The sequence below is a fragment of the Lathyrus oleraceus genome, chromosome 3, assembly GCF_024323335.1.
Source record: "Lathyrus oleraceus cultivar Zhongwan6 chromosome 3, CAAS_Psat_ZW6_1.0, whole genome shotgun sequence".
Classification (NCBI taxonomy): domain Eukaryota; kingdom Viridiplantae; phylum Streptophyta; class Magnoliopsida; order Fabales; family Fabaceae; genus Lathyrus; species Lathyrus oleraceus.
The window spans coordinates 449,317,347-449,344,821 of record NC_066581.1 but is presented as its reverse complement, the minus strand read 5'-3'; the positions used below and the strand labels follow the sequence as shown (position 1 = coordinate 449,344,821).

The following is a 27,475-nucleotide window of genomic DNA, read 5'->3' as shown; positions in this document are numbered from 1 at the left end:
AGACCATTAATACAAAATTTAGTAATTATATGTAGTTAAAAACTTATACATTATTTAAACTGTCAGGGTTTTGTTAAAAAACCCCAAAACAAAACTTATGACTTAAATTTGTATCAATAATTTTATTATCACGCCACATCATCAGAATTAATTTTTTTTTACTAAAAATTAATAAAAAAAAGATCAAATAGAATAACAAAAATAAAAATAAAATTATAATAATATTTTTTAATTAAAGAATAAACATTAAATTAAGTTTACGGATTTATAAATTAGGAAAATTTGGAATTTCTGATATAAGTGTGTGGGGTGTCATTTAAAAATCTCCATAGTCAAGCTAAAGTCAAAAAACCACCAAATCCAAATTACCACAAATAATCCCGAGAGTGAAAATCGTAGCTAGTTCCGTGGCAGTATCAAGCAGAAGCAACAATGTCTCTACTCGGCGAAGACGGTCGCGGTTACGAGCTAGCTCGAAGCCTTGAATCCAATGGAGTATGGCGAAAATGGCTTGGCGATTCCCACTACACCACCTTCGCACAATTCCTCTCTTCTCCTTCCGCTTGGGATTCTTTCATGGCATCCGATTCTTCCCAATCTACCCTCCATATTCACCTTCAACTCAGAGTCCGTGCACTCCTATTCGACAAAGCTTCCTCCGTTTCTCTCTCTTCAAAACCCTCTCTCTCTAAACTTAACCCTAATTTCCTTCGTTTGCACGCTGACGACATCTACTTCACTCTCGATAACATCAACGCCCCTTCTTCCTCAAACAAGGTTTATATATTTATTTATCGTTTCAATTGTATTATTACCAATTAGGTTTCAATTTACTGAATTACTAATTATCTGTGAAATTGAATTTAGTGCCAGTTTGTTTATCGGATTATTAAAGTGATTTTTACTACAAGATTTGAACTTGTTTTCTTTGAGATTTTCAAGAGAATTGAATTTAGGGTTTGTTTGTTAGAGACTAAAAAAGTAGTTTTTACCTTCAATAATTTTGTGTTTGTTTGGTTAGGAGCCTAAATTGATTCTTGATACGTAGAATTGATTTTGACATGTTTGGTTGCCGTAGAATTGATTTTACCTTCGGAATTTATTCTATCTTTGATGCTAGAAATTGGAGCTTTTGATTCTAGAAATGATTTTTAGATTCAAATTTATTATTCAGCTCACTTTTATGTATACAAATATAAATCACTTCACTTTTACTTTCAGTTCAATTTTAGTCCGTATCTATTTTATAGAATCAAGTGAAAATCAAATATTTTGTTGCTGCAGAACCAAGCACTTTAAAACAGTTTTTTCTTAAAGAAACACACATAAGCTATTTCATTTTATTTTTTTTGGTTTTTAGACGAAATGATAATAACCACTAGAAACTCACACACAACTGTGAGTACCTACCAGGGTTCGAACCCTGGTGAGACGTCCAACCTAACAATATCGACTTCTTCCAGTTGAGTTAGAATTTGAGGTCTATTTCATGTTTGTTTACCATAATGAAAATCAATTTTTAAAAGAAATTATCTATCAAAAATAATTTTTAAGAGAAGTTACTTGAAACAACTTTATATTTGAAGCAGTTTTTAGTTGCTTTCAGATTCTCATGTTTAAAGAATATGTAACAAACCGACAAAAACTATTAAAAGTGATTAAATGCTACAAATTGAGTATGCTGAATGCCTGCAAACTGAGTATGCTGTAGATGATGGAAATTTTTTATGTTGGAGATTAATTTGTCATCTCGTGTATTTGGAGGAACAAAATCGTGATTCACTCTAATCAATTGTATACTGTAGCACCTAAATGTTGAGCTCTTTATTTTGTAATGAAGGTTGGATCCAGATATGTTGATTCTGAGTTGCCTGAAACGTGGTATAATCAAGTTATTGAGAATTGTAAGGCTAACAAGAAGTTAGTTATGTGGGACAGAGAACTGTCAACTAAACGCTCTCCATCTGAGATGGCTTCCTATATCACGTGTAGTCGTAACCGTAAAAAGAGGCGTGTAGTGTTTAAGGAAGAACAGCATCAGGTTATGGATCAATCAAACAGTGGCAATTTAGTTGTTGATGATGATGAGTTTGTTTTTCCAGAGATAACGTATGCATGGAACTGTGTACCTGAGAGTGCAATTCCAGTGAGTGAAAGAATGGAGAACTATAATAACCAGAAAGTGAGGATAATTAGTGTGCTTGATACACTGCCTATGATTCAGAATCCTCTTATGACTGAGAGGCCTGGGAGTAGGGCTGAGTCCGTGAATGGGGAACATGGAGGAGGGTTGTACTGTGGGAAGTTAGGTTGTGAGGAAAATGGAAGAGTTCTTGGTCATGAGGAAGCAGGGAAACTCTCTCAGAAAGTAGTGGCTCGCATTTTGTTGGGTGCGGGATTTGAAGCTTCCATGGAAGGTCCAATTGAATACTTGTCTGAAGTGATGAGCAAACGTATTCTTAAAATAGGAACTAATTTGAAAGTACTCACCGATAGATATAAAAAGCAGTGCTCTACCATTGAACTTCTAAAGATGCTCCTTAAAACTGTGGGTTTCAGGTATGTTTGAAATTCTTATTGAAATTCCTATGATTATGAAAGGGGGATTAAATCATCTCAAAAAAATGAACATCCCCACCCCCAAAAAAATAACTTGCTCTGAAGTTATCTTAAAAAATATTACGAATATCCAATCTTATTCTGTTGTTTATGTATATTAGCCCGGGCCAAATTCATCTTTAAAAATTCAGTAAAATGTAATTTACTACTGATTATATGTGGTATGCATGAGCACACACGTGCGCACACAGACACACACAAACAAAAACAAACAAACAAACTAGCAAAGACTACAATTTATGTTTTATTTTCATGTAATGAACATAAAGATTACAATTTATATTTTATTTTCATGTATTGATTAAGCAACTAGTGTACCACTCTATTCTTGTTCTTGAATATTTAAGAAGTAAAACCCCCTGTAAGGAAGAGGGAAGAGGGAAGAAGAGAAATATCTGACAAAAAATTGCAGTGCTGCTGTGAACTTTTTGCTGCGTGAATGTAATATGCGTTCATTTTGTAGGCGGTATTTCCCTGATTTCTAGTCTGCTTTTAAATTAAGTTATCTTATGTCGCAAATCAGGATATCTTAATCATACAATGGATCAATTTTAATATTTTTCCGTCTTGCTTGCAGTAATCATGCGCCATTAGTGGATGTGGTCAAAGATGGTTCCAAGAATATTGTACAACAAAGCCAGCTACATGCTCATGGAATTCAGTCACAGTTACAGTCACAACAGCAGAATTCCCTTCGACTACCTCAGCAAGTACTTATATCTACTTCTTTCTGCTTTGTTTGATGTTGTAAGATAATGGTGTGAAATATGGACATGAAAATGGGAGCCTACAGAATTCTTATATTTCTTAGATGTACCTGATGCTTTTTCAAAACAAAATTATACTGTGCCCCAAGTATAATCATAATTGTTTTTATCCAATCACCAGAAATTATTTATAGCATCCATCAAAATATTATTTTTGTGGCTCGCTTGTTATTTTAATACAATGTGTCTGGTTATTAGGGGAGACGGTAACCCAAGGTCCTGCAACCTGCCTTGATTTGCATGGTGTGCCTTGGATAAGACTGCACTTCACATCCACTCTCAATACTCTTGGCGACTTTTTTCTTCTGTTTAGCCATTGTCCAATTTATACTACATGGTTTCATTTATTTGTTTAACCCTCCTATTATATACTTTACTATTAGATTTAAGCATTGCAAAAATGTGGCAAGCTCTCCACCCTAAAAAAAACACCCTTCTCTTTTTTATAGCACAGACGGAGATAGGGGTTATTGATTTATGAATTATGTGATGCTGTGTTACTAAATATTTTGTTGACGTGCAGGTTCAGATGCAGAGACAGATTCATCCACAGATGCAGCAGATGATTAGTTCCCACAGTCTGACTTTTCAGCAACAACAGCAGCTGCAGTTAGAGAGAATGAGAAACCACCAATCTAATCCCCGCCCTGCTATGGATGTAAATAAGGAAAAACCATTGGTTCAAGTGAAGATTGAAAACTCATCAGATTTACCAAGTGATGGTAATGCCTTCAATTCCAGACATCCTCAAATGCAGTTTAGGCAGCAGCAGTTGGCTGCAATGTCAAATTTCCATCCTCAATCTAACACTCAGTTTAGACAGATGAGCTCCCTACAGACTCCTCAAATGCAGTCACAGTAAGTAAATCTGAATCAAATGCCGGAGTGGCTTTTAAGTTATATTTATTGAACCTGTTGTTTCATTATTTGCCTATAGGAACAACATCAGCATGATTAGAGCACCACCTGTGAAAGTGGAAGGCTTCCAGGAATTGATGGGTGGGGATTCTTCGACGAAGCACGATTCAGAAGAAAATCGATTAACTTCTCCCTCTAGTAAATAGCTGTACTAGTATTTTACATTTGGGTTGGTCTATGTCAAAATTGTCACAGCCAATATTATAAATAACCCTTCTTCAACACATAGAACATCAGAGTTATTGGTTAGTTGTCTTGATTTTTCAATCGGTACAGCACTCACCTATCATGTATTCAATCTGCCAAGAAGATTAAGGACTTGAATGAGTAGATTGATAAACCCACAGCAGGATTTAAAAGATCTAGATATTTAGGGTATGAAATATTAATACTCCAAGAATGAAAATCATTTGAGATGTATGATATTACGATGAGCATCAAATCGGCAATAGATTGGTCAAAAGATTACATTTATCTAAAAGAGGATTTTTTTTTTCATGGGATTTGAGAGGGTCGAGTTAATCATCACACTAATAAAATTTATTAAACCTTGCTTGTTATATTCAATAAATTTAACCCTATTTGGTTCAACATAGGGGAGAGATTTTGACTAATGTGTAAAAGTTTGTTTCAAATAAAATGATAGTTCAAATGAAAAAAATATCAAACAATTATTTAAAAAAATAAATTATTCCCAGTCAAAAGTTTTGATATTAAGTGTTAAATAACATAAAAAAAAGATTTTTTTGACTAATTGTCAAAGATTTTAAATCTTTTTTATTGTATATTACTCCCGTTTCCTTTTTGAGTTTTTTTAATTTCTTAATACCGAATTGAACTTTGAAAATTATATGTAACAGAATAAGAAAAAAATGTAAATGTAATAAATAATAAATATAAGAGAGATTATCTTATATTAAGATTGACATTTGACTCAAATTTTAGCACAAACTTTTATTCATATCTCAATCTCATAAATATTATGAGCAACACAAATTTTATCGTTGTTTCTCTTTGATGGATAATTGAAAAGTATTCTGGCTCTGGTAAATCTCCATAGTCCAACTCACTTAGATTTTTGGTAATTAGAAAAAACATCTCCTGTTAACAATGCACAAACTAATGCTCAATTTATCAAGCAGTCACAAACATGAAATGCTTCTTTCCAGAGTGTCAGTAGCTCCAAAATATACACTAAAAGAACCTGAATTACAAGCTTGAACATTGCTCAACTCTGATAATGATTTGATTTGAAAGAAGAAAAACTACTCATACTCTTTAGTTTGGCAAGATGCAAGCAAAGCCTATAAGAAAAAATGTTTCATTTGATCATGGAAATATGGAACTTGCAGAAGAAACAAGCTCTTCCATTTTGCTCACATAATAATATCATAATAATAGGTCTTGAAATACTTTGTAGCATCCAATGGTTACTATTTTATGCATTCTAGACATCGGAAAGGCCTTTATTACATACATCAAAATGCACTCTCAACTCCCTAGTAATTTCAAGTCATTTCCCTATCCGTTTTATTTTCTTCAGTTAACATTGCAGACATATTTTTGGTATTCAACTCCTCAATTATCTTGTGCAGAAAATATGAAGATTTTGATATACCAGTAACAATAGTGACATGATAGTGGCAGAATATCAGGCTGCCACTAACACAGCAACTTGCATTTGAAATGGATGCTAATACCAACCAATCTTCAACTAAAATTCAATCTTGAGCCTGCAACTAGTTGTATGGGTAACAGAAGAGACCGAACTATTAGAATCTCTGGGTTGTCTTACCACAGCTTCTGCTATGGGTCACAATACCTATGAAAATTTAAAATAAAAGGAAAATCAGTGCGTTTTTCAGAAAAGGTAATAGCATCCATTTTGGACTGACTGACTAATCCCGGCATAATAAAAAATATGTCAGAAGGACTAAAGCCTAGATCGGACAAACAAGTTCGTAACTCGGTCACATTTCTATATTGAACCAAAATAACTGAAAGGTTATTTTACTGAATTTTATTGGCATTTGCAAGTATGTTTTGCTTAAGACTTATGCCTTTTATTTCTATCTATGAATACTTTATTAATTTTGAGTAATTCATTTTAGTTTTTAACAATCATGTGTTTATTAGTAGTATTAACTGTACTAGTGTCAGTGTCACTAAAATATTGTCCGTTCCACTCCATTTTTGAGAATGGCCGCGCCACGCTGCTATCCGAGATTGATAACGAAGTCATGGAATAATAACAGTTAGTTAAAATTCTGCTAAACTACGGCGCTGATGCACTACACTATAGATAACCAAAAGGTCGTGTCCAAGCATAAAACATACGAATAAATTTAAGCAGCAGAAATTTGTAATATGTAGTATGATTCAAGTAAAGTAACAAGTTAACATATTTGTAACTATTCATGCAAAAAAATGCACTGATATGTCTGAGATATAACTGAAATTAAAGTTACAATTTGAATCGAGTCTTCACTAAATGAAAAGAATGAAATAATAAATAAAAATTCAAAATGTCACCTGCCTCTTGGTCTTCTACCGATTGCTCTACCCGGGTGATTGTCACAGTTACGCTGGTCTGTGACAGTAAATTGTCACTGCAATGGTAGAAAAGAGCTGCTTGCAGCTCACTTGCTGAAATATCGTAAGTATGTTAAGAATGTATGATGGAGTTTCAGGTACTCCTCTGTACAACAACTTTAACCTGACTCATCAAAAATGAAATATTAATGGGAGGAATCCGTCTCCATGTTCCATTCCACAGAAAAATAAACAATCATACAATCATCACATTATGTTCCATTCAGTTCCCGAGTTAACATATATTGCGTCTTGGGATGTAAACGACAACCATTTTTATCCATAATGTTCCACAATTGTGAGCACTCATCAACGTGACCTTTCTTAGCTAGACCATCAATTAGGACTTTCCAAACCACTTCGTCATAATTATACCCACAGCTCAATAAACTATGAAAAATTGCTTCAGCCTTCTCTTTGTTACTCTGTTCAAATAGCCAACAAATGAGAAGCTTATAGGATTCTAGATGTGTTAAATGATTACACTCCATCATAGAATCCAGCAATCTCAATGCTTCTTCGTGCATTCCCAACTTGCAGCAACCACTTAGAAGAGAATTATGAATAATTTCAGATGGAGATATTCCATTTTCTCTCATATGGTTTAATAACCTAAAGGCTACCGACAAGTGTTCCACTTTGCAAAGTCCTATAATAAGCTTGTCGTAAGTCTTAACATTAGGCACACAGCCATGTTCCACCATTTTCTCAAAGAGTGTGGTTATGATTTCAAAGTCAGTTATCCTCCATATATCGGCATTATCAATTGAAATATTATGTTTTTCAACCATTAGATGCTTCATTAGAATGGAATGTGTTTGAATCGAAGGCTCACAACCTGTATCAAACATGCGTTCGAGAACACCAAATGCATTGTCTAGTTGTCCTATACATCCATAAGCATTCATTAATAAATTATAGACCGTGCAGTCGGGTACTATGCCTTCTTCTTTAATCTTGACCACCATCTCTTCGGCATCGTGTAATCTTCCTTGGCTGCAATATGCTTTAATAAAAGCAGTATATGTGACCACATTAGGCTGACATCCAGATGAAATCATTTGGTCGAGAAGCCTATTAGCACGGTTGAAGTCACTTTCCCTCAATATTTCCTCAATGAGAATTGTATATGTATGAACAGTAGGCTTCAGATTAAACTTTCCCATGTCACCCACAAACAATATTGCATCTTCTACTTTCCCCTCTTTGCGCAAGCCGTCTAACAAGACATTGAATGTAATAGAGTTCGGCAAACATCCCTCAGCAAGCATCTTTTTGAATAATAACCAGGCATCATCAAATTTCTCAGCCTTGCAGTAGCCATCAATCAAGGCTGTATATATGAATTCATTTGCTTCGACGTGTTTTTCCTTTAGGGTCTCAAAGACCTGACGTGCTTGTACTACTTTTCCCATTCTACTGAGGCAGTCTATAAAAGCACAAAAAGTCCTTTGATCAGGAAAGAAGCCATCTTCAATCATCAAATGATGCAGACGCCAAGCACTATCGACCACACCCGCATTACACAGCCCATGGATTAAGGTGTTATATGTGATAAGGTTGGGAGACAACTTGTTTTCAAACATTCTATTAACCAACGCCATCGCCCTGTCCATACTCTTTCTTCCACAAAACCCACAAATTAGTTCATTATAAGTTCGGTCATTTGGACAAACTTTATTCAACTTCATCAAATCCAAAACACCGATGGCATCCTCCATCATTGCCCGTCTACAATACCCAGCAATCAAGGCATTAAATGGGACAGCACTAGAAACCAACCCTTTCTCCAACATTGTTTTCAATATTTTCATCCCCTCTTCCATCTTACCAACCTTGCAGAAATAATCAATCAACACAGTATAAGTATAAACATTAGGCACACAACGTCTTTCCACCATCTCCTCGAAAAACTTCAGAGCTTCTACCTCCTTCCCCAACTTGCACAATGCAGCTATGAGAATCGTATAAGTTCGAACAGTTGGAAAACAACCATCCTCCTTCATTTGAAGGAACAACTCGAGAGCCTCATCAAGCTTCCCAGCTTCACAAAAACCATGAATCAGATTAGTATACGAAACCTCATTCCTTCGACAACCCTCCCGCGGCATAATCTCAAACACCTTATAAGCATTCTCCAATTCATGATTTTTACAATAACCCAATATCAACGAAGTATAGGTAAACGTATCGCAACAAAAACCACTCTTTATTAATCCACAAAAATAAACCTTTGCCACAACCACATTCCCCAACTTACAATGAACATTCAACATAGTATTGAAAGTAATCAAATTAGGCAAAACCCCATCCTCCAACATATCCTTAAACAAACAATTCAATTCATCAACCAAACCAAACCGCGACAACAACAAAAGAAGTCTATTATACGAAGTAACAGAGAGCTTAAACGCAAGATTTTCATGATGGGTTGTGTTCATTAGCCGCAATAGGTTCAAAACAAACCTTGCATCTTGTGGGGAATCACACGACTTGATCATGGAGTTTCGAACATTTTCCGCAGCATGAAGAAACCCGTTTCGAACTAGAATGAAAAGGAGTGGTTGGTAGGAGTGGACAGTGTGAATGAAGCCGTGTTGGTAATTGATCCATTTGAAGAAGTTTAGAGCTGTGAGAGGGTGAAGGTCGAGGTTGAAGAGAGAAGAGAGATGGGTTGGGGTTAGGGAAGGGATTAATGTGTTAAAAGAAGGGTTTTTTCGCCATTGGGGTTGAGAGAGGACGGTGAAGATGTGTGAAACGAGGTGGGGTTGTTGGTTAAGAGAAGAAAAGGGTTTGAGGAGAAGGTGAAAAAGATTGGGGTTTTGGTTATGGTTGTTGTGGAGAAGGGTGAAAAGGGGTTTAGATTTTCTCATTTAAAAGCCATGAACAAAAAGGGTTTAGTGTTGGTGTTTTATGATAAACAATTTCAATGCATTTGGAAGAGGAATTGTTGAGAGAGAAGAGAAGAGAAGAATCGATGGCTTTTGGAGATTGCGGAGGAATTTTGGGGGAACAAGTTAGGAGGTTTGATTTTGAAATCGTGGCTTTTCCATAGCCGCGGGGTTATGCTTCTGCATTCATTTCATTTGGGGAGTGTGGTAGTGATGCTTTCTTGCATCACGTGCGTGTGTCAAGTTTTTTCCTCAACCAATATACTACTACTACCTTTGTCATTATGGTTCAAAGTCTAAGATTTAAAAAACTATACTAGTAACGAAAATATAAATTTGTGGAATAGTATTTATTCCGACGCTCTCCTAGGGTTTTCTTGATCGGCCACCGCTTGGATTTGCTCCGACAAATTATGGGAAGGAGAATTTGAATTAGTGTAGTACTAAAAGAGTCAAAGAAGGAAATAACAACTTCTCATCAACATCAATAATTCCTATCACATATGATGAGCTTGGCTATGATCATGTAAATGATTATAGCAACATAGGCATCATGAGTAAAAAGAAAGTTCATGAAGATATGAAAGTTCAAGGAACTGAAATCACTCAACAAGTTTTGTTAGACAATGGAATAAGATCTTATAATACTATATAGGCTAGGTAGAGGATGTTCAAGAAGATGGGGGAGGAGAGTGAGGAAAAAGAGATGGAGAAGGAGGAAGAAGGCTTGAGAATAAAGGTTAAGGGATTCTGGTGGGAGGATATGAATGTCTGGTATTTGTTCGGTCAAAAATGAAGGAAAATAAATCCATTGTCCTTGGAAGAAAGGTGTCATAGTTAAGCTGTTAGGGAGGAAGATAAGATACAAAGCTCTAGAAACTAGGTTAGAACAAATGTGGGTTCGAAGAGGAATAATTAACATTATTGATCTGGGAAATGAGTATTTCCTAGTAGCATTTTCATACGACAATGATAAAAATGTAGCACTTAAGGATGGTCCATGGTTCATCTATAATCTTTATTTGAAAATGAAAGATTAGAGCCTTGATTTCTGTGATACGGTGAACTGACTTTGTGTTTTTGCTTTGAAAAGCTATGTTGCGGATAACAAGAGTCGCCACCGACTTTTCTTTTATCCAATAAGGAAAGGCGGAAAAGGACAGGAAAGACCTTGATTAGATTTTGAGTTCGGGAGGTACATTATACAAAGGGAAGGTGTTAACACCCTTTGTATCCATGGTTATCCATGGGCTCTTAATTGCTTAACTCACTTATGTTTTTCTTGTTTGAGAAAGTGTTTGAGAAATGTGGTGTGTTTAGAAAATATTTTGAAAGGAGAGTTTAACTTTGTAATGATTCTTGTACTAATGTATACAAAGTGTTTATCTCATTTGATTTTGAAAGATGTTTAGAAAAACATAACTCGGCGATGATTCTGGTGCGAATGTATACCAAGTGGTGATTTTCTAAAAGATGTTTTGAAAAGTGTGAGGTGTGAAAAGTATTTTAAGCTGTGAGCAAGCATTTAAGAGTTATACCTAACAAAGGTCTTTATAGGTATTTCCTATCCTTAGGAGGGTAAAACTGTCCTTACTATTGAGAAGTAAGTAGTCTTATCCTTTGGATGTAAAGGGACATCGTGGGGTCGTCGATTGGTCATTGAAGGCAACATTTGTAAGGATACCTTAGCATTCGAAGAGACGATCATCATTTAATCGTAGGCTACAACGAAGGGTCATCGAGGGACAAAGTCATATATTCGAAGGCAACGTTCGAGGGACAAGGTCATATATTCGAAGGCAACGTTCGAGGGACTATGATTTATCTTGTAGGGACATTGACCTTTTGATCAAAGGGACTATGACTTATCTGTTTAGGGATGATGATGATTTAATCGAAAGGGTTTTTGCTAAGGGTATCCCCACATTCGCGGGACATGACCGTAATATCGTAAGGCAACAAAGAGAGGGTTACCCTAGAGGTGCAAGTGTGGAAATGATTGGATTCAGATATATTATCTTGAATTAATTTATCTAAGTTCGATTATTTATCTTTCCATGCAATCCTATTAGCATACATGTAGACAGTTATATTCACAGTATGGAAAAATTAAAGTGCGAAAAATAAGACTACGCTATTACATGGCTTCGGGATGGAGGTACATAATTTAAAAGGGGATATAAAATATCAAAATCTTAATTAACGAGTACAAAATTAAAAGGGCATACAAACTAATAAAACCTAATTAAACTAAAAAGAGAGAAATAAAAAAAATAATTAGATTTTTATTATTCAAAATAGCCCATTTTAATTAATTAAGTGATATATGAAAATTTAATTAATAAACTAGATTAAATTATATCCTAGTTTAAATAACTAATATAATATATTAATTAGAAAATTAATTAATGGGTTTTATTTTAATAATAGAAAAATAGTGGTGAATTAATTATAGTGGAAAGGGAGTAAACATAGTAAAAACACTGAAAAGTTAAAAAATAGTAAACCCAGGACCTCTACGTTGCAGTGAGGGGGGAGCTACCAACGAGCCATGTTGGTCCATTCGTTATTTATTCGCCTTCATTAAAATATATATTAATTCTACATGGATTTTTCCCTTTTGACACAACATCACCATGCATGTTACAACTTTCTCTCTTACGGCAAGCTACTTTATTTTTTTCTCATGCTGTTTCTTTCATGTGTATATAACAAACCTGTAACTTCATCTTATATCAAACCACACACATAAAATAAGATCATATGTAATCATAATCATGCAATAATAAAAATAGCCATGCACAAATCAAGAAGCTTATATTATTTTACTCATGTATTAGTTCTCTTTACTGCAAGTGATAATGATAAACAAAACTTTACACATACACGTTAAAGACAACCAAGGATTTATATTATCACCATTATATCATCATCATCATTATTATGTAATAACAGCATGTGAAAAAAACATAATCATGCTAGAAACAACACTCATATAATAATAATTAAATGGCAGATATAATTCTTTAATCATGCAAACAGAATTTCTCCAACATGCTATGACATATCAAGAACATATGCATACTTGAATAAAGCAATATCAACATCCACCAAACCATGAATACATCATCTCAATATATATATATTAAACCAATATTATTCATGCATGAATTAAGGAGTATTGCAAGGTAATCATGCTGGATGCAAATTCCCTAATGAACACTTACTGGGGGTTTGATTCTTCTAGCTTGTTCACTGTATGTGTGTTGTTCTTATTCAGGCTATGAGTGCTTTATGGTTGCTTCTCTTTTCCCTACCCGTGAACCTTCTTGCTTCTGCCTTGCCTTGTGTAGCTTCTTCTGCTGTATCTCTCCTCTTTTCCGTCTTCCCTCTCGCTGCAGCCATATGAAGTATTTATAATGGTGTGGGTTAGAGTTTAACCTTGCTAAATATTTGGATCCCTTCCTATACTTTAGGGTTTAACCTTGCTAAATATTTGGATCCCTTCATATACTTTAGGAGAGTTAGGGTTTAACCTTGCTAAATATTTGGATCCCTTCCTATACTTTAGGAGAGTTATGGTTTAACCTTGCTAAATATTTATTAAATACAAATATTATTATAAATAATGAATAATTTAAATAAAAATTAATTTAAATTTTAGTTACATAATTGAATTAAAATTTAAACCTATTTCTATTTTTACTTTCATCATTTAAAAAAAAATCAAAATTATTCTTACTTATATCAACCAAAATTATTTTATAATTTATGGGCTTAAAAAAATCTTACTCTTATAAATAAATTTTATTAAGTAAAAAAGGTGAATTACTAAATAAATACTATTTATAAATAATGAATAAATGGAACATGAGTCACTAAATTATAAAAAATAGTTATTATAATTTAATGAGCTTTAACAAATAAAATTAATTTAAAATTTTAATTATACAATTAAAATTCGAATCTATTTTTATTTATCATTAAATTAAAACTATTTTATTTATATATATATAATTTATTTATATCATACAGATAACCAAAATTATTATTATTTTTTATACCTATATCACATAATAAATAAATTAAAATTTATAATTTATATGAGAATGTATGCTAATGAATGAATGCAAATGTGAAATGAATGCCATGCATGAATCAATTTATCATAAAAATTAACAGGCAAATTTTGGGGTATGATAGCTGCCCCTGTTCAATATTCTTAAACCGAGAGAATTAGAATGGTATGTACGCCATTCGTGATCTGGAGGTGGAAGATTATTGAACACTTATAATGCCCCAAAAATTTGCACTTGTTAATTAAAAGATAGTCTTGATGGAGATGGGCTTAAAGATGTCATCCATAAAGTTTGATGATGAGAGCTTCAGAGTGCGTCATACATTAGACCATATCTGAGGACGTACGCTAGACCGTATAATGAGTCATCCATTAGGTGATATTAAGGTGAGCTGAACCTGATGAGATAAGGATCAGAATGAGTCATACGCTAGACCGTATCTGAGTAGCAGAGTGAGCCGTCCGTTAGGCTGTATCTGGAGAAATAAAGATCAGAATGGATCGTACGCTAGATCGTATCTGAGTAGTAGAATGAGTCGTCCGTTAGGCTGTATCTGGCGATAAAAAGTAGTCGTACGCTAGACTACATTTCAGAATGTACCGTACGCTAGGTAGTATCTGATGAGAAGAGTCAGACTGGGTCGTACACTAGACCGTATCTGAGTTGCAGAATGAGCCGTCCATTAGGTTGTATCTGAGGATAAAAGATCAGAATGGATCATACGCTAGATCGTATCTGAGTAGCAGAATGAGCCGTCCATTAGGCTGTATCTGATGAAAAAAGGGGTAGTCATACGCTAGACTACATTTCAGAATGTACCGTACGCTAGGTAGTATCTGAGGGGATGAATATCCAAATGGGTCGTACGTTAGACCGTATTGGAACAGTTGAAGGAACCATACGTTAGGCTGAATCAGAATGAGTCGTACGTTAGGCTATATCTGATAATATTTGTATATGTTGTATTTGCAATAAATGTTTGGGATGGGCTTAAAGATGCCATCATTAGGAGGATATCAGAATGCTTGTCAGAATGAATATTCATATGGATTATATCTGAAAGATGTATCTGAATCTTGAATGTAATCGATAAAGATATCCGTCTGGATGAATCTTTATTTTGACTGTATCAGGAGGATAATTAACTGGAAAAAAAAGAGTTAGCCTCATGCCATGTCATGATGCATGAGATGTTTTATGCTCTTGAAAATAAATGCGAACATTGCATGCATGTATATGCTGTGAAATGATGCATGAATGAATTATGCGTCTGAAAAATTTTGCCAGGGGAAAATAAATCCCGATATTCTGGTTAGAGATATTTGTATTGATGACCCTTTCTTAGCTGGGGATATTTGATTTCTGTCTGATGGTAGAAATATTCAACAGAACCTGACTGGGGATAAAAGAGATGACCAGTCTGTCTAGTAGTGCCAATTTCTTCTGGGAATAACTGGTTTTGCTGGGGAATAGGATTTGCAACCGGATTTGTTAGAGCGCATGGTTAAACCTTATCCTTGATCCTAAAGTCTTTTAGTAATTGCTATTTCTATTTTATGCATGTATTTTCGGTAAACATCAATCATATTCAAATGCATATATTAATTCGAATTAAATCAATGGACGTTTATGCAAACAAAACGGAGAAAGTAAAACAAAAGTATCTTTTTGAAAATAAAATTGTATTGATTTTGAAAGAGTGCCTATAAACAAGCAATTTTAATACAAGGAGACATAAATCCTAGTAAGAGGAAATTGTCAAGAAAGCAAAGAAAAAAACAACTATGAAAAAAAAAGTCCTATTGATTTTAATTCTACTACTGCTATTATGTCTTCAAGCATCTCATCTCTTGCTGTCAGATAGAAGTGATTGGCTTGTTCAGTCTCTTTGACTTTGGTGAAGCTGACCGAGAACGGGACATAGTCATACGCTTTAATCCCTAATTTTTGTCTGGACAGCCTTTTCAGGTTTTCAGTCCACCAGGATACCCTTTTTTGCCCAAGACGCCTTTTCAGGTTTTCGACTTGCTGGGTGTACATTTTTATATGTTTATCCTTAATTTTTGCCCGAACCCTTTTGGTTCGTCGGGATGCCCTTACTTTTGCCTAGATATGTCGACCTAGCGGGTCTCTTTTATGCGTAGTATTTTTTAACTATGTCCGCGTTCACGGGAGGCGGGAAATCTTCGCCATCCATTGTAGCAAGCATCATGGCTCCACCAGAGAATACCTTCTTAACTACAAATGGCCCTTCGTATGTGGGATTCCATTTGCCTCTAGGATCACCTTGTGGTAGAATGATACGCTTTATCACCAAGTCGCCAATTTGATACACCTGTCTCTTGACTTTTTTAATAAATGCCTGGGTCATGCGCTTCTGATATATCTGCCCATGACAAACAACCGCAAGTCTCTTTTCATCAATCAAATTTATCTGATCGAGTCGAGTCTGAATCCATTCATCTTCATCTAAGCCCGCATCTTTCATAGTTCTTAGAGAGGGAATATGAACTTCCATTGGTAAAACGGCTTCCATTCTGTAGACTAAAGAGAAAGGAGTTGCCCCTGTCGAAGTGCGTACTGAAGTGCGATAACCATGAAGAGCAAATGGTAACATCTCATGCCAGTCTTTGTATGTTATTATCATCTTTTGTATAATCTTCTTAATATTCTTATTAGCAGCTTCTACGGCGCCATTCATCTTTGGCCGGTACGGAGAAGAGTTATGGTGTTTTATTTTGAACTTGCGTGCAGAGTTCAATAATCATCTTGTTGTTCAAATTAGTACCATTATCAGTGATAACTCTTTCAGGGATGCCATGCCGACAAATAAGACTATTCTTGATGAACCGTGCCACCACATTCTTGGTGACAGAAGCAAATGAGGCTGCCTCTACCCACTTCGTAAAGTAATCAATAGCAACAAGAATGAAACGATGTCCATTAGAAGCAGTAGGTTTAATCTCTCCAATCATATCAATGCCCCACATTACAAAGGGCCAAGGGGCTGTCAACACGTTCAATGGAGCAGGAGGTACATGTACTTTGTCCGCATAGATCTGGCACTTGTGACAAGTTCTGGAGTGATGGTGGCAATCAACTTCCATGGTAGACCAATAATACCCTGATCTCAGAATCTTCTTGGCCATCGTATGTCCACTAGAATGAGTCCCAAAAATACCGTCATGCATGTCTTCCATAATCTTTTCTGCTTCCTTTTTATCCACACAGCGAAGCAAAGTCGAATCATGATTACGTTTGTATAATACTCCATTACTCAAAAAGAATTTAGCGGAGAACTTCCTCAGAAATTTTCTGTCATTGATGGATGCCCCTTCAGGGTATTCCAGAGTTTCTAAATATCTTTTTACTTCGTGGAACCAAGGTTTCTCTTCTACTTCATCAACATTAAGTTCATAACAATATGTTGGTTCATCTAATCGTTCAATGGTGATCATGGGAGCTTCATTGTCCCATCTGACTCTGAACATAGATGACATGGTAGCCAATGCGTCTGCCAACTGATTCTCTTCTCGTGGAATATGTTTGAATGTAATCTCTTCAAAGTATGGGATTAATGTCAACATCCTCTCTCGTTAAGGGATGAGATTTGGATGTTTAGTGTCCCATTCTCCTTTGATCTGACTGATTACTAAGGCTGAGTCTCCGTACACACTCGAAAACTTGATTCTCAGGTCTATAGCAGCTATGAGTCCCAAAATACATGCTTCATACTCAGCCATATTATTGGTACAATCAAAACATAGTCTAGCAGTGAAAGGCGTATGGTGACCCTTGGGAGAAATAATTACAACACCAACACTATTGCCCAATGCATTAGAAGATCCATCAAAAACCATAGTCCATCGGGATCCCAGTTCGGGTCCTTCATCCGGTCCAGGTTCTTCATAATCAGTAACAAGCATAACATCCTCATCAGGGAACTCAAAATTCATAGATTGGTAATCATCAACTGCTTGATGAGCCAAATGATCAGCTAACACGCTTCGTTTGATTGCTTTCTGGGTAGTATATCATACTCTGTTAAAATCATCTGCCATCTTGCTATTCTTCCGGAGAGAGCAGGTTTCTCAAATATATATTTGATAGGATCCATCTTAGAAATCAATAAAGTGGTATGATTCAACATATACTGTCTTAGTCGGCGAGCAGCCCAAGCCAAAGCACATCAAGTTTTCTCAAGCAGTGAGTATCTTGTTTCACAGTCGGTAAACTTTTTGCTAAGGTAGTATATTGCATGCTCTTTTCGACCAGACTCGTCATGTTGCCCCAACACACACCCCATTGAATTTTCTAACACGGTCAAATACATGATTAGAGGTCTTCCTTCAACTGGTGGCATCAGAATTGGAGGTTCTTGGAGATACTTCTTGATTTTGTCAAAAGCTTCTTGACATTCATCATTCCATATTATCTCTTGATTTTTCCTCAGTAATTTGAAGATGGGTTTGCAAGTAGCAGTCAAATGGGAGATAAATCGGGAAATGTAATTCAAGCGTCCCAAGAAACCTCTGACTTCTTTATCTGTACGGGGAACTGGCATTTCTTGAATAGCTCTCACCTTAGCCGGGTCAACCTCAATTCCTTTACCACTAACAATAAAGCCCAAGAGTTTACCGGATCTTACTCCATAGGTGCATTTGTTCGGGTTCAATCTCAACTTGTATTTCTTCAATCTCTCAAATAGTTTGTATAAATGATCGAGATGTTCTTCTTCAGTATGAGATCTGGCTATCATGTCATCCACATATACCTCTATTTCATGATGGATCATATCATGGAACAAAACCACCATAGCACGCTGGTATGTTGCCCCTGCATTCTTTAAACCGAATGGCATTACTTTGTAACAGAAAGTGCCCCATTGCGTCACAAACGTAGTTTTCTCCATGTCTTCAGGTGCCATCTTAATCTGGTTATAACCTGAGAATCCATCCATGAATGAGAATACCTTGTGTTGAGCGGTGTTATCTACCAGAACATCAATGTGCGGAAGTGGAAAGTCATCTTTGGGACTTGCTTTATTCAAATCTCTGTAATCTACACACATTCGCACCTTACCATCCTTCTTTGGCACTGGTACCACATTAGCAACCCATTGAGGATAAGAAGTAACAGTTAGAAAACCTGCATTAAATTGTTTCATAACCTCGGCTTTGATTTTCTCAGACATTTCAGGACGCATGCAACGAACCTTTTGCTTAACAGGATGACAATCTTCCTTCATCGGCAAACGATGTACTACTATATCAGTATCCAGTCCTGGCATGTCTTCATAAGACCAAGCAAAAATCTCGACATAGTCATGTAACATCTGAATCAATCTTTCTTTGACACTATTTTCCAAGCTTGCTCCTATTTTGACTTATTTCTTGTCTACTTCAGTACCCAGATTTACAATTTCAATTGATTCCTCATGCGGCTGTATAGTCTTTTCTTCTTGCAGTAACAGTCTAGAAAGCTCTCCAGGCACTTCGCAATCTTCCTCACTTCCATCCTCGGCTTGGTAGATCGGATTTTTAAAGCCATAATTAACAGTAGCAGAATTATTATCAACAGGATCCAGAGTGGATATGGATCTGCAATTTGTTACGTGAGTGTGTGTAAGAAAACATAGCTTATTTGAAAGATGACAGGAAAGATAAAGAGCGCAATATTTGAATGCAAAAAGTCCATTGATTTATTGAATGTGAATATGCTTATGAAAATGACAAAACCCTTAACAAATTAGCTATTGTGCCCCGGGCATAGACACAATGCTTTAAGAAGTTCAATTGTTCATAATAAAAATTACAAAATTTGAAACACTAAAATAAGCAATAATAATTACTCCTGACTAAAGGAAATCGGGATAGTGTCTTCAGCCTTCCAATTATTGAGTCTGTCACCAATTGTTGGGAAAATCCAGCTATCCAAGTCGCAATCGCTATCAGCATCTTCTACAACATTAATCTGATCTTGGACTATCTTTTCAGAGCTAAACCCCAGGCCAAATTTATCAGACTTGTACGGTACATCGATCAGTTGACCCCAGCCAGTACGACCACCATCTTCAACCACGGCTTGAGCATCTTTCAGAGAAATCATAGTAGGAGGAGCACGAATAACCTTGGGCACACGGGAAGTTGGCTTAAGGACAGGACTGGTCGGAGGAACTACTTCAAATGACTGAGAAGGAGTCTCAAAGAATTCACCATCCATCTCGACGTATCTGAAGGTATGCACACTACTGACAATATACTCTTCTTCTCCATACACAGTGACAATCTTGCCCTCTATTGGATACCTCAGCTTTTGATGGAGAGACGAAGCTACATCACTTCCCCATGGATCCAAGGGCGTCCCAGCAAGCAGGAATAGGCAGGACGAATGTTCATTACGTAACAGGTAGTGTTGAAGACTTGAGGTCCTATCTTGATAGGGAGAACCACTTCACCATGGACAACACTCTTCGCACCATCGTAAGCACACACCACAACGTCACTAGGTTTCAGTTCAATGCTTTTAAAATCAAGCTTATCGAGCACAGCTTTCGGTAGCACATTCAAAGAAGAGCCATTGTCGATCAACACATGAGACAAGGTGATCCCCTTACACTCAATGGAGATATGCAGAGATTTATTATGATTATTTCCTGCTGGTGTCAGGTCAGCATCAAAAAAGCCTATGCCATTATCAACAGCCAAGTTAGCAACATAATTTTCTAATTGATCGACAGATGTCTCCTGAGGTACATGAGCGGTCTTCAAGAATTTTATCAACGCACTGGCATGAGATTCAGAAGATAACTGTTAGACGGTGTGGCTAGTGATCGAGAGGGGGGGTGAATAGATCACCTCTTTGAATTTTAACGGATTTAAAGTTTTATCAAAGTTTTCAAAGTTGGCGGAAAAAATTGGTCCCGAATCGACTCCCGTCTATTCTGAACCGCTACTAGAAAGCCGGACACGCAAGTATAGTTGCTGGATTTTAATGAGAATGACAGGAATAATTCACACAGAATTTTAACTAATTGACTGCACTTATCCTTAAAGACTATTTCCAATGAATATGAACAAGTTAACCGTTTTATCAAACAGTTGGTGTGTGTATGATTGATGGTGGACAGCAATGGAGTTTGAATAGAAAGTTTATTGCCACTGCTGTCTTGCAAAAGCAACAGTCACCACACACTAACAGAAATTGCTAAAACAGTTTTTAAAACGTAAAGAAGTTTAAGGTAAGAATACGATACGCAGAGATTTGTTAAGGAAGTTCCCCACGTCGTCCTCGCGTGTGGGTACGTCTCCCTCTCAATTTCAAATGAAATTGAGAACCTTGATTATCAATTTTTGCCGAATCCGTTGTTACAAGGTTAAGATACAAAGACAGAATTCTAAACTCTAAGAACTTCTTCTTGTATGAACCTTCACTTGATCTGAGCTTGATCAAGATTTTCCTGCACAAAGTTGCAAACAATTCACCGGTTCCACGACCTGCTTGCGAGATCCCCCGATCTCCAAACGCAACGCTGCGGCTGAATCTGTTCTGCAAATGTGACTCCAAAACCCTCAAGAACACACCAGTTCTTGAAGGACAAACCAGTAGGTTTTTCCTAGAAACCCCCTTCAATCTTCGACTCAGCTAGATCCTCGATCGTTCCACTGCAACCCACAGCTAGATCCTTGATCACACCACTGAACGTTATCTCAATGCTTCTTTGATCCAACGAACAAGAATTGTTATGTATAAATGTTCTTGAAAGAAGAGTGATTGAGAAGATGAAGAAGATGAAGTCTCTTTCAGGTTTCTATGTGCTCACTGACAATTGCTCCAACACTGCTTTGATCTTGTGTTCAATTGTCTTTTTGCTCAATGAATTCGTGTTTTCATCTGCTGTTGAAACCTGTATATATGTGCTGCAAAAACAGTTGCTGTTATGACTTAAAACAACCTTATGTATTGATACACAGGAGTGTGCATCGATGCATACTGTAAGTTGTAGGAATATTTGGTCAAATTAATTAATCATGTATCGATGCAGGAGTCATGTGTATCGATGCATGTGATTTTTACACTAATCTGTATCGATGCTTAATGCTCATGTATTGATGCACAGGCTGTCTCAAGTGGTCATGTATCGATGCAGAAGTCGTGTGTATCGATGCACAGAGTTTTTGCCCTTTCATGTATTGATGCATGGCTCGTGTGCATCGATGCATACTGAACAGAAGTTGTTTTGTGATTAATCAAAGCTACATGTATCGATGCACAGATTCATGTATTGATACATACTGTTACAAAATGCATTTTAATAGTTATTTTAAGGAATTTTTCAATGTACAGTTATATGTGGGGTTATGCAACAATAGAATGGGATGAATCACAAAGTAAAAACACAAATATATCATGTAATGCAATGCACAACCAATTTGGATGATGTTCACACAATTTGCTATCATTAAAAGTTAATTCAAGTTAAAGAATTCTTTCACAAACTCCCCCTTTTTGATGATGGCAAATTCTTGGCAAGATGTGTGATACTCCCCCTGAGTTTGTGCATATCTGCATTTTCTCCCCCTTTGTCAACATCAAAAAGAGGAAGAACCATAGTTATCAAGCAGAAAGTGAAGCAGGGCATGGCAAAAATGGATAATACGCTATCAATCACAAAGAAAGAAGCTGCAAGTTAAAGAATCATTCACAAAGAATCATTCAAACAGTAAGGGCAATAACGAATAGAGATAAACAGAAACTTAAAAGCGTTTAAAGTTTGCAAACGAGTTTAGGAGTTACATAAGCTAGAATATATAATGTGCAACCAAATAAAATGAAATGCATTGGAATGAAAGATATGGTGGGTTAATTTGGATTGTGGCCACCACAGGATTCCTCATCATGTCTGTCGGGGTCTCGGTAGCTTGGCGGAGGTGGAGGAGGAGGCATTGTGTCTGGATTTTGTCCCATGAAGGAGTATTGCCTAAACCGATTTTGAACCTCAATGCTTCGAAAGCTGTCCATAATCCCAGGATTTTCACGGCAGTCATCCATAAAGCCGGACATTTCGTTGTAGAACACTTGATGCCATTTAACCAAGTCTTGGTGCCAAGCATGTTGATTGTGATACATCCGTGTGTGCTCATCATGCCAGTCACGATGCTCATTGTGCCATTCAGTTTGTTGAACATGCCAATAGCGTGCTTCTTCGTGGCGTTCTTTGTTGACAAGTTCCATCTGTTGAAGCATGTGAGTGATGTCGGCATTTGGAGTTGAGGCTGAAGTACCACCGGAGAAAGGAGGGGCTGTAGGTTCAGGTACATAGTTGGTAGGAGACCACCTTCGTGGCACCCATTCACCCCAACCAGTGTTGGCCTCAGCTTGTGGTGCATCGGTATCAGCCGCATCCTGCATCTCTTCATCAGGCTGATCTTCAGCAACATGGATGCGTTCCGAAGGGATGTCAAAGTTGTAAATTCTGGTTTTGGATTTTCTTTCGTAAAAATAGAAGCATTTTCGGTCTTTATCCCACCGATATCCCATATGCGAAAGAGTGGCAGAGTCAAACTCTTGAGCAGCAGACGGGGATAGAAGAGGAACAATAGGTATTGTAACTTTCCAAAACTTTAGAATTTTCATGACTTGAGAGGCATACCCTAGCGCTACAGTTTTGCTGTCTCGCACATAAAATAGACGTTTTACAAAGTAGTTCGCCCAATTTAAGTGAATCTTATTTTGCAGAATGTAGAGAAGATGTAGGCTAGGCCTATCCAACCGAGAGTGGCCACTGTTGGTTGGACGCAGAATGTGTGTAATGATCCAGTGTAGAATACGCGAAGTTTGTTTGATCATACCTGACGTGACGTGTTCGTCCTCACTCAACGGTCTATCAATCTTTAGGATAGAAGTTGTAAAGTCCCTCAGGTCAAATTCAGGATCAAAGTGCAGGTCATGCCAGGACTTGAAGGTCATCGACGGAAGCGGCATTTGAAACACCGTTTCCCAATTAGAGGCTTCAAAGGTATATGTTCTGACTCCGATAGAACACCGGAACATATAGCCGGGACCAGTGTGTAAACCAGCATAAAAGGCCCGGATGAAATCCTCATGATAGTCATCTTTTGTAGATAGAAAGGACCCAAGTTTTTGTGCATGTAACAGTTCAACTACTTCATTTAGGTGCAGGTGAACAGCATCTGTTTTATCAAAGATATGAGGTTTCATTACCAACCTGGCCTTGAAGGATTCCTCAAATTCAGCAGCAATGGCAGGATGAAGAATGTCTAAGGCATTTGAAGGAACATCTGGTGGTTGCTGAGACGTACCGGCTGCTTCCTTTCCCTTTCCTTTTCCTTTGGCTCTGGCTGGAATAGTGCGTGGAGGCATGGTGATGTGAGATTTAGGGTTTTACCAAGTTTGTGAGAGAGTGAAGATGAGAAGGATTAGGGTTAGCCACTGGTTTTGGGGTTTTTGAGGGCAGATGAGATGAAGTAATGAGATAAGAGATGATATGATTGGTTGATGTGTCGATGCATGAGAGAGAAAAAAATGCATTTAATTCAGATGACAGCAGTAGGTATCGATGCAGAGAGTTATGCGTCGATGCCAAGTATTTCAAAATTGTCATATGTATCGATACATGCGATGGATGCGTCGATGCCTAGTGTTTACAATTGCCTTGTGTATCGATACAGGCGATAGATGCATCGATGCATACTGAAGCAGTTTTTCAAAAAATTTGATTTCAGAGCATATGTATCGATGCAGGCTTCGTATGTGTCGATACCTACTGATGCTGAACTGGTTTTTAATGAGTTTTAATGCAGTATGATTATGCAGCAGCACTATGTCATGATACTTTTGCTCAGGAATCAGATTGTTAATGAGCTCACATTATAGACAGGAAGTATATTCAAGCAAACTTTACATCAGCTGGAGTAAGCATATTTGTTCTAACAAACACAATCATTAATCAATAAGAAAATTGTAGAAAGGATTGATATTACCTCTGTTGGAGAGATTTTGTGAAGGATAATTGACATCTAAAGCAGTGCTTGTCACACCCGGTGAGGCATAATATAATTTAGATGTAACATGCTCATGACATCAAATGAGATAGATCTAAGATTCCTAATTCACGACGTATGTTGAAGAAAGGTTCCGTTGCCAATGGTTTAGTGAAAATATCAGCAAGCTGATTTTTGGAGTCAACGTGCTCAAAGACAACGTCTTCTTTTTCAACATGATCGCGAAGGAAATGATGTCTAATCTCTATGTGTTTAGTGCGTGAGTGTAAAACAGGGTTTTTAGTAAGGTTTATGGCACTAGTGTTGTCACATTTGATAGGAATACGTTTGAGTTGAATGTTGAAGTCTTGTAGTTGCTGCTTAAGCCATAAAATCTGAGCGCAACAACTACCGGCTGCAACGTATTCGGCCTCTGCAGTTGACAAAGCCACAAAAACTTGCTTTTTGCTGTGCCAACTGACCAAGGAGTTTGAAAATAGGTGACACGTACCACTTGTACTTTTCCTATCTGATTTGCATCCAGCAAAATCAGAATCGGAGTACCCTACTAGGCTACAATCACTTCCTTTAGAATACCAAAGCCCATATTTAGATGTTCCATGAAGATATCTAAATATGCGCTTCACCGCTTTTAGGTGCGATTCTTTAGGATTTGATTGATAGCGTGCACACATGCAAACACTAAACATGATGTCAGGTCTAGAGGCAGAAAGATACAAGAGAGATCCGATCATACCTCTGAATCTTTTGACATCTACACACTTACCGTGCTCATCCTTTTCTAGATTTCCGTTGGTAGGCATTGGGGTGTCGATTGATTTTGAGTCATTCATTCCAAAGCGCTTGAGTAGTTCTCTGCAGTATTTTGTTTGACATACTGCAGTACCTTCATCAAGTTGCTTTATTTGCAGTCCTAGGAAGTAGTTTAGCTCCCCCATTAGACTCATCTCAAATTCACCCTGCATAACCTTAGAAAATTCTTCGACCAAGTGTATGTTAGTTGAACCAAATATGATGTCGTCGACATAAACTTGAACTAAAAGAATGTGCTTCCCTTTGTGTTTAATAAAGAGAGTATTGTCCACTTTACCTCTTGAATATCCATGATCAATTAGGAATTTGCTAAGCCTTTCATACCAAACCCGAGGGGCTTGTTTAAGACCATACAAAGCTCTTTTTAATTTGTAAACATGATCTGGATTTTCAGCATTTTCAAAACCGGGAGGTTGTGAAACATATACTTCTTCATTTATGACACCATTAAGAAAAGCACTCTTTACGTCCATTTGGTAAAGCTTAAAATCCTTAGAACACGCATAGGCAAGCAAAAGACGTATAGCTTCGAGGCGAGCAACTGGAGCATAAGTTTCCTCATAGTCTATGCCCTCCTCTTGGTTATATCCTTGTGCTACTAGGCGTGCCTTGTTCCTAGTAATCACTCCGTTTTCATCAAGTTTGTTTCTAAAAACCCACTTGGTGCCTATGATATGATGATCTCGCGGACGAGGGACAAGTTCCCAAACGTCATTTCTTTTAAATTGATTAAGCTCTTCTTGCATGGCCATTAGCCAAAACTCATCAATCAAGGCCTCTTTGGCATTTTTAGGCTCAACTTGTGAAACAAACGCAAAGTGAGAACAAAAGTTACTTATCTTAGACCGGGTCATTACTCCCTTTGAAATGTCTCCCAAAATGTTGTCGATGGGATGGTCTTTTGAGGATCTCCAAGCTGTTGGAAGATCATTCACTTCAGCTGTCTTTTCTTTCTCAATTTCTTCATGGCTTGTATCTTCCTCCTTCTCATGGGCAGCTGTTTTGGACTGATCAATTTCCTCAACAGCTTCCTTGAGTATGTCTTCTGTAGATACACCTGCGTCATCAAAAGAAATACCTTTTCCGACATTTTTCGGATAAGACTCATCAAAAGAAACATGAACCGACTCTTCAACAGTAAGTAAACGCTTATTATACACTCTATATGCTTTACTTGACATTGAGTAACCAAGAAAAATACCTTCATCCGCTTTTGCATCAAACTTCCCAATGTTTTCCTTACCGTTATTCAAAACAAAACATTTACAACCGAATACGTGAAGATGTGACAAGTTTGGTTTTCTTCCTTTCAAAAGTTCATAAGGAGTTTTATTCAAAATAGGGCGAATTAAAATTCTGTTTAGGACGTAACAGGCTGTGCTAACAGCATCAGCCCAAAAGTATTTTGGTAGTCCACCCTCATTAAGCATTGTTCTTGCCAACTCCTCTAAAACACGATTTTTACGCTCCACAACGCCATTTTGTTGTGGAGTGCGAGGGGCTGAAAAGTTATGCTCAATGCCATACTTGTCACAAAACTTCTCAAAGTTATGCTCAATGCCATATTTTGGAATTCATTTTGTTTTGGGACAGATTTGCAAAATTTTTAAAAGCAGAAAAAGTTTCATTTTTGCTATGAAGGAATATAGTCCAAGTGAATCTAGAGTAGTCATCAACTATTACAAAGCCATAGTAGTTTCCACCTAGGCTCTTTGTCCTAGAAGGCCCAAAGAGGTCCATATGGAGAAGCTCAAGGGGTCGTGAAGTTGAAA

At 36.9% G+C, this 27,475-nt stretch overlaps 2 protein-coding genes across 2 annotated transcripts; one reads left to right on the top strand and one right to left on the bottom strand.

Moving 5' to 3' along the window:
- The first annotated feature begins 325 nt into the window (after positions 1 to 325).
- LOC127128118 (uncharacterized) lies at positions 326 to 4,713 on the top strand. Its single transcript, XM_051057368.1, has 5 exons — positions 326 to 777; positions 1,841 to 2,559; positions 3,197 to 3,329; positions 3,910 to 4,244; positions 4,324 to 4,713. Exons 1-5 carry the CDS (start codon positions 433 to 435, stop codon positions 4,448 to 4,450), a joined length of 1,659 nt encoding a protein of 552 aa, XP_050913325.1. The 5' UTR covers positions 326 to 432; the 3' UTR covers positions 4,451 to 4,713.
- Positions 4,714 to 5,609: 896 nt separating this feature from the next.
- Positions 5,610 to 10,147, bottom strand: LOC127128117 (pentatricopeptide repeat-containing protein At5g65560). Its single transcript, XM_051057367.1, has 2 exons — positions 6,837 to 10,147; positions 5,610 to 6,126 (listed from the first exon to the last, which is right to left on the bottom strand). Exon 1 carries the CDS (start codon positions 9,767 to 9,769, stop codon positions 7,109 to 7,111), a length of 2,661 nt encoding a protein of 886 aa, XP_050913324.1. The 5' UTR covers positions 9,770 to 10,147; the 3' UTR covers positions 5,610 to 6,126; positions 6,837 to 7,108.
- Positions 10,148 to 27,475: the final 17,328 nt, after the last annotated feature.

Bases quoted from the DNA above. Each gene is read 5' to 3' on its own strand.
- LOC127128118 (XM_051057368.1), top strand. From the start codon at position 433: ATGTCTCTACTCGGCGAAGACGGTCGCGGTTACGAGCTAGCTCGAAGC. The intron at 2,560-3,196 runs GTATGTTTGAAA...TCTTGCTTGCAG, and splicing joins CTTAAAACTGTGGGTTTCAG to TAATCATGCGCCATTAGTGG. The intron at 4,245-4,323 runs GTAAGTAAATCT...ATTTGCCTATAG, and splicing joins ACTCCTCAAATGCAGTCACA to GAACAACATCAGCATGATTA.
- LOC127128117 (XM_051057367.1), bottom strand. From the start codon at position 9,769: ATGAGAAAATCTAAACCCCTTTTCACCCTTCTCCACAACAACCATAAC.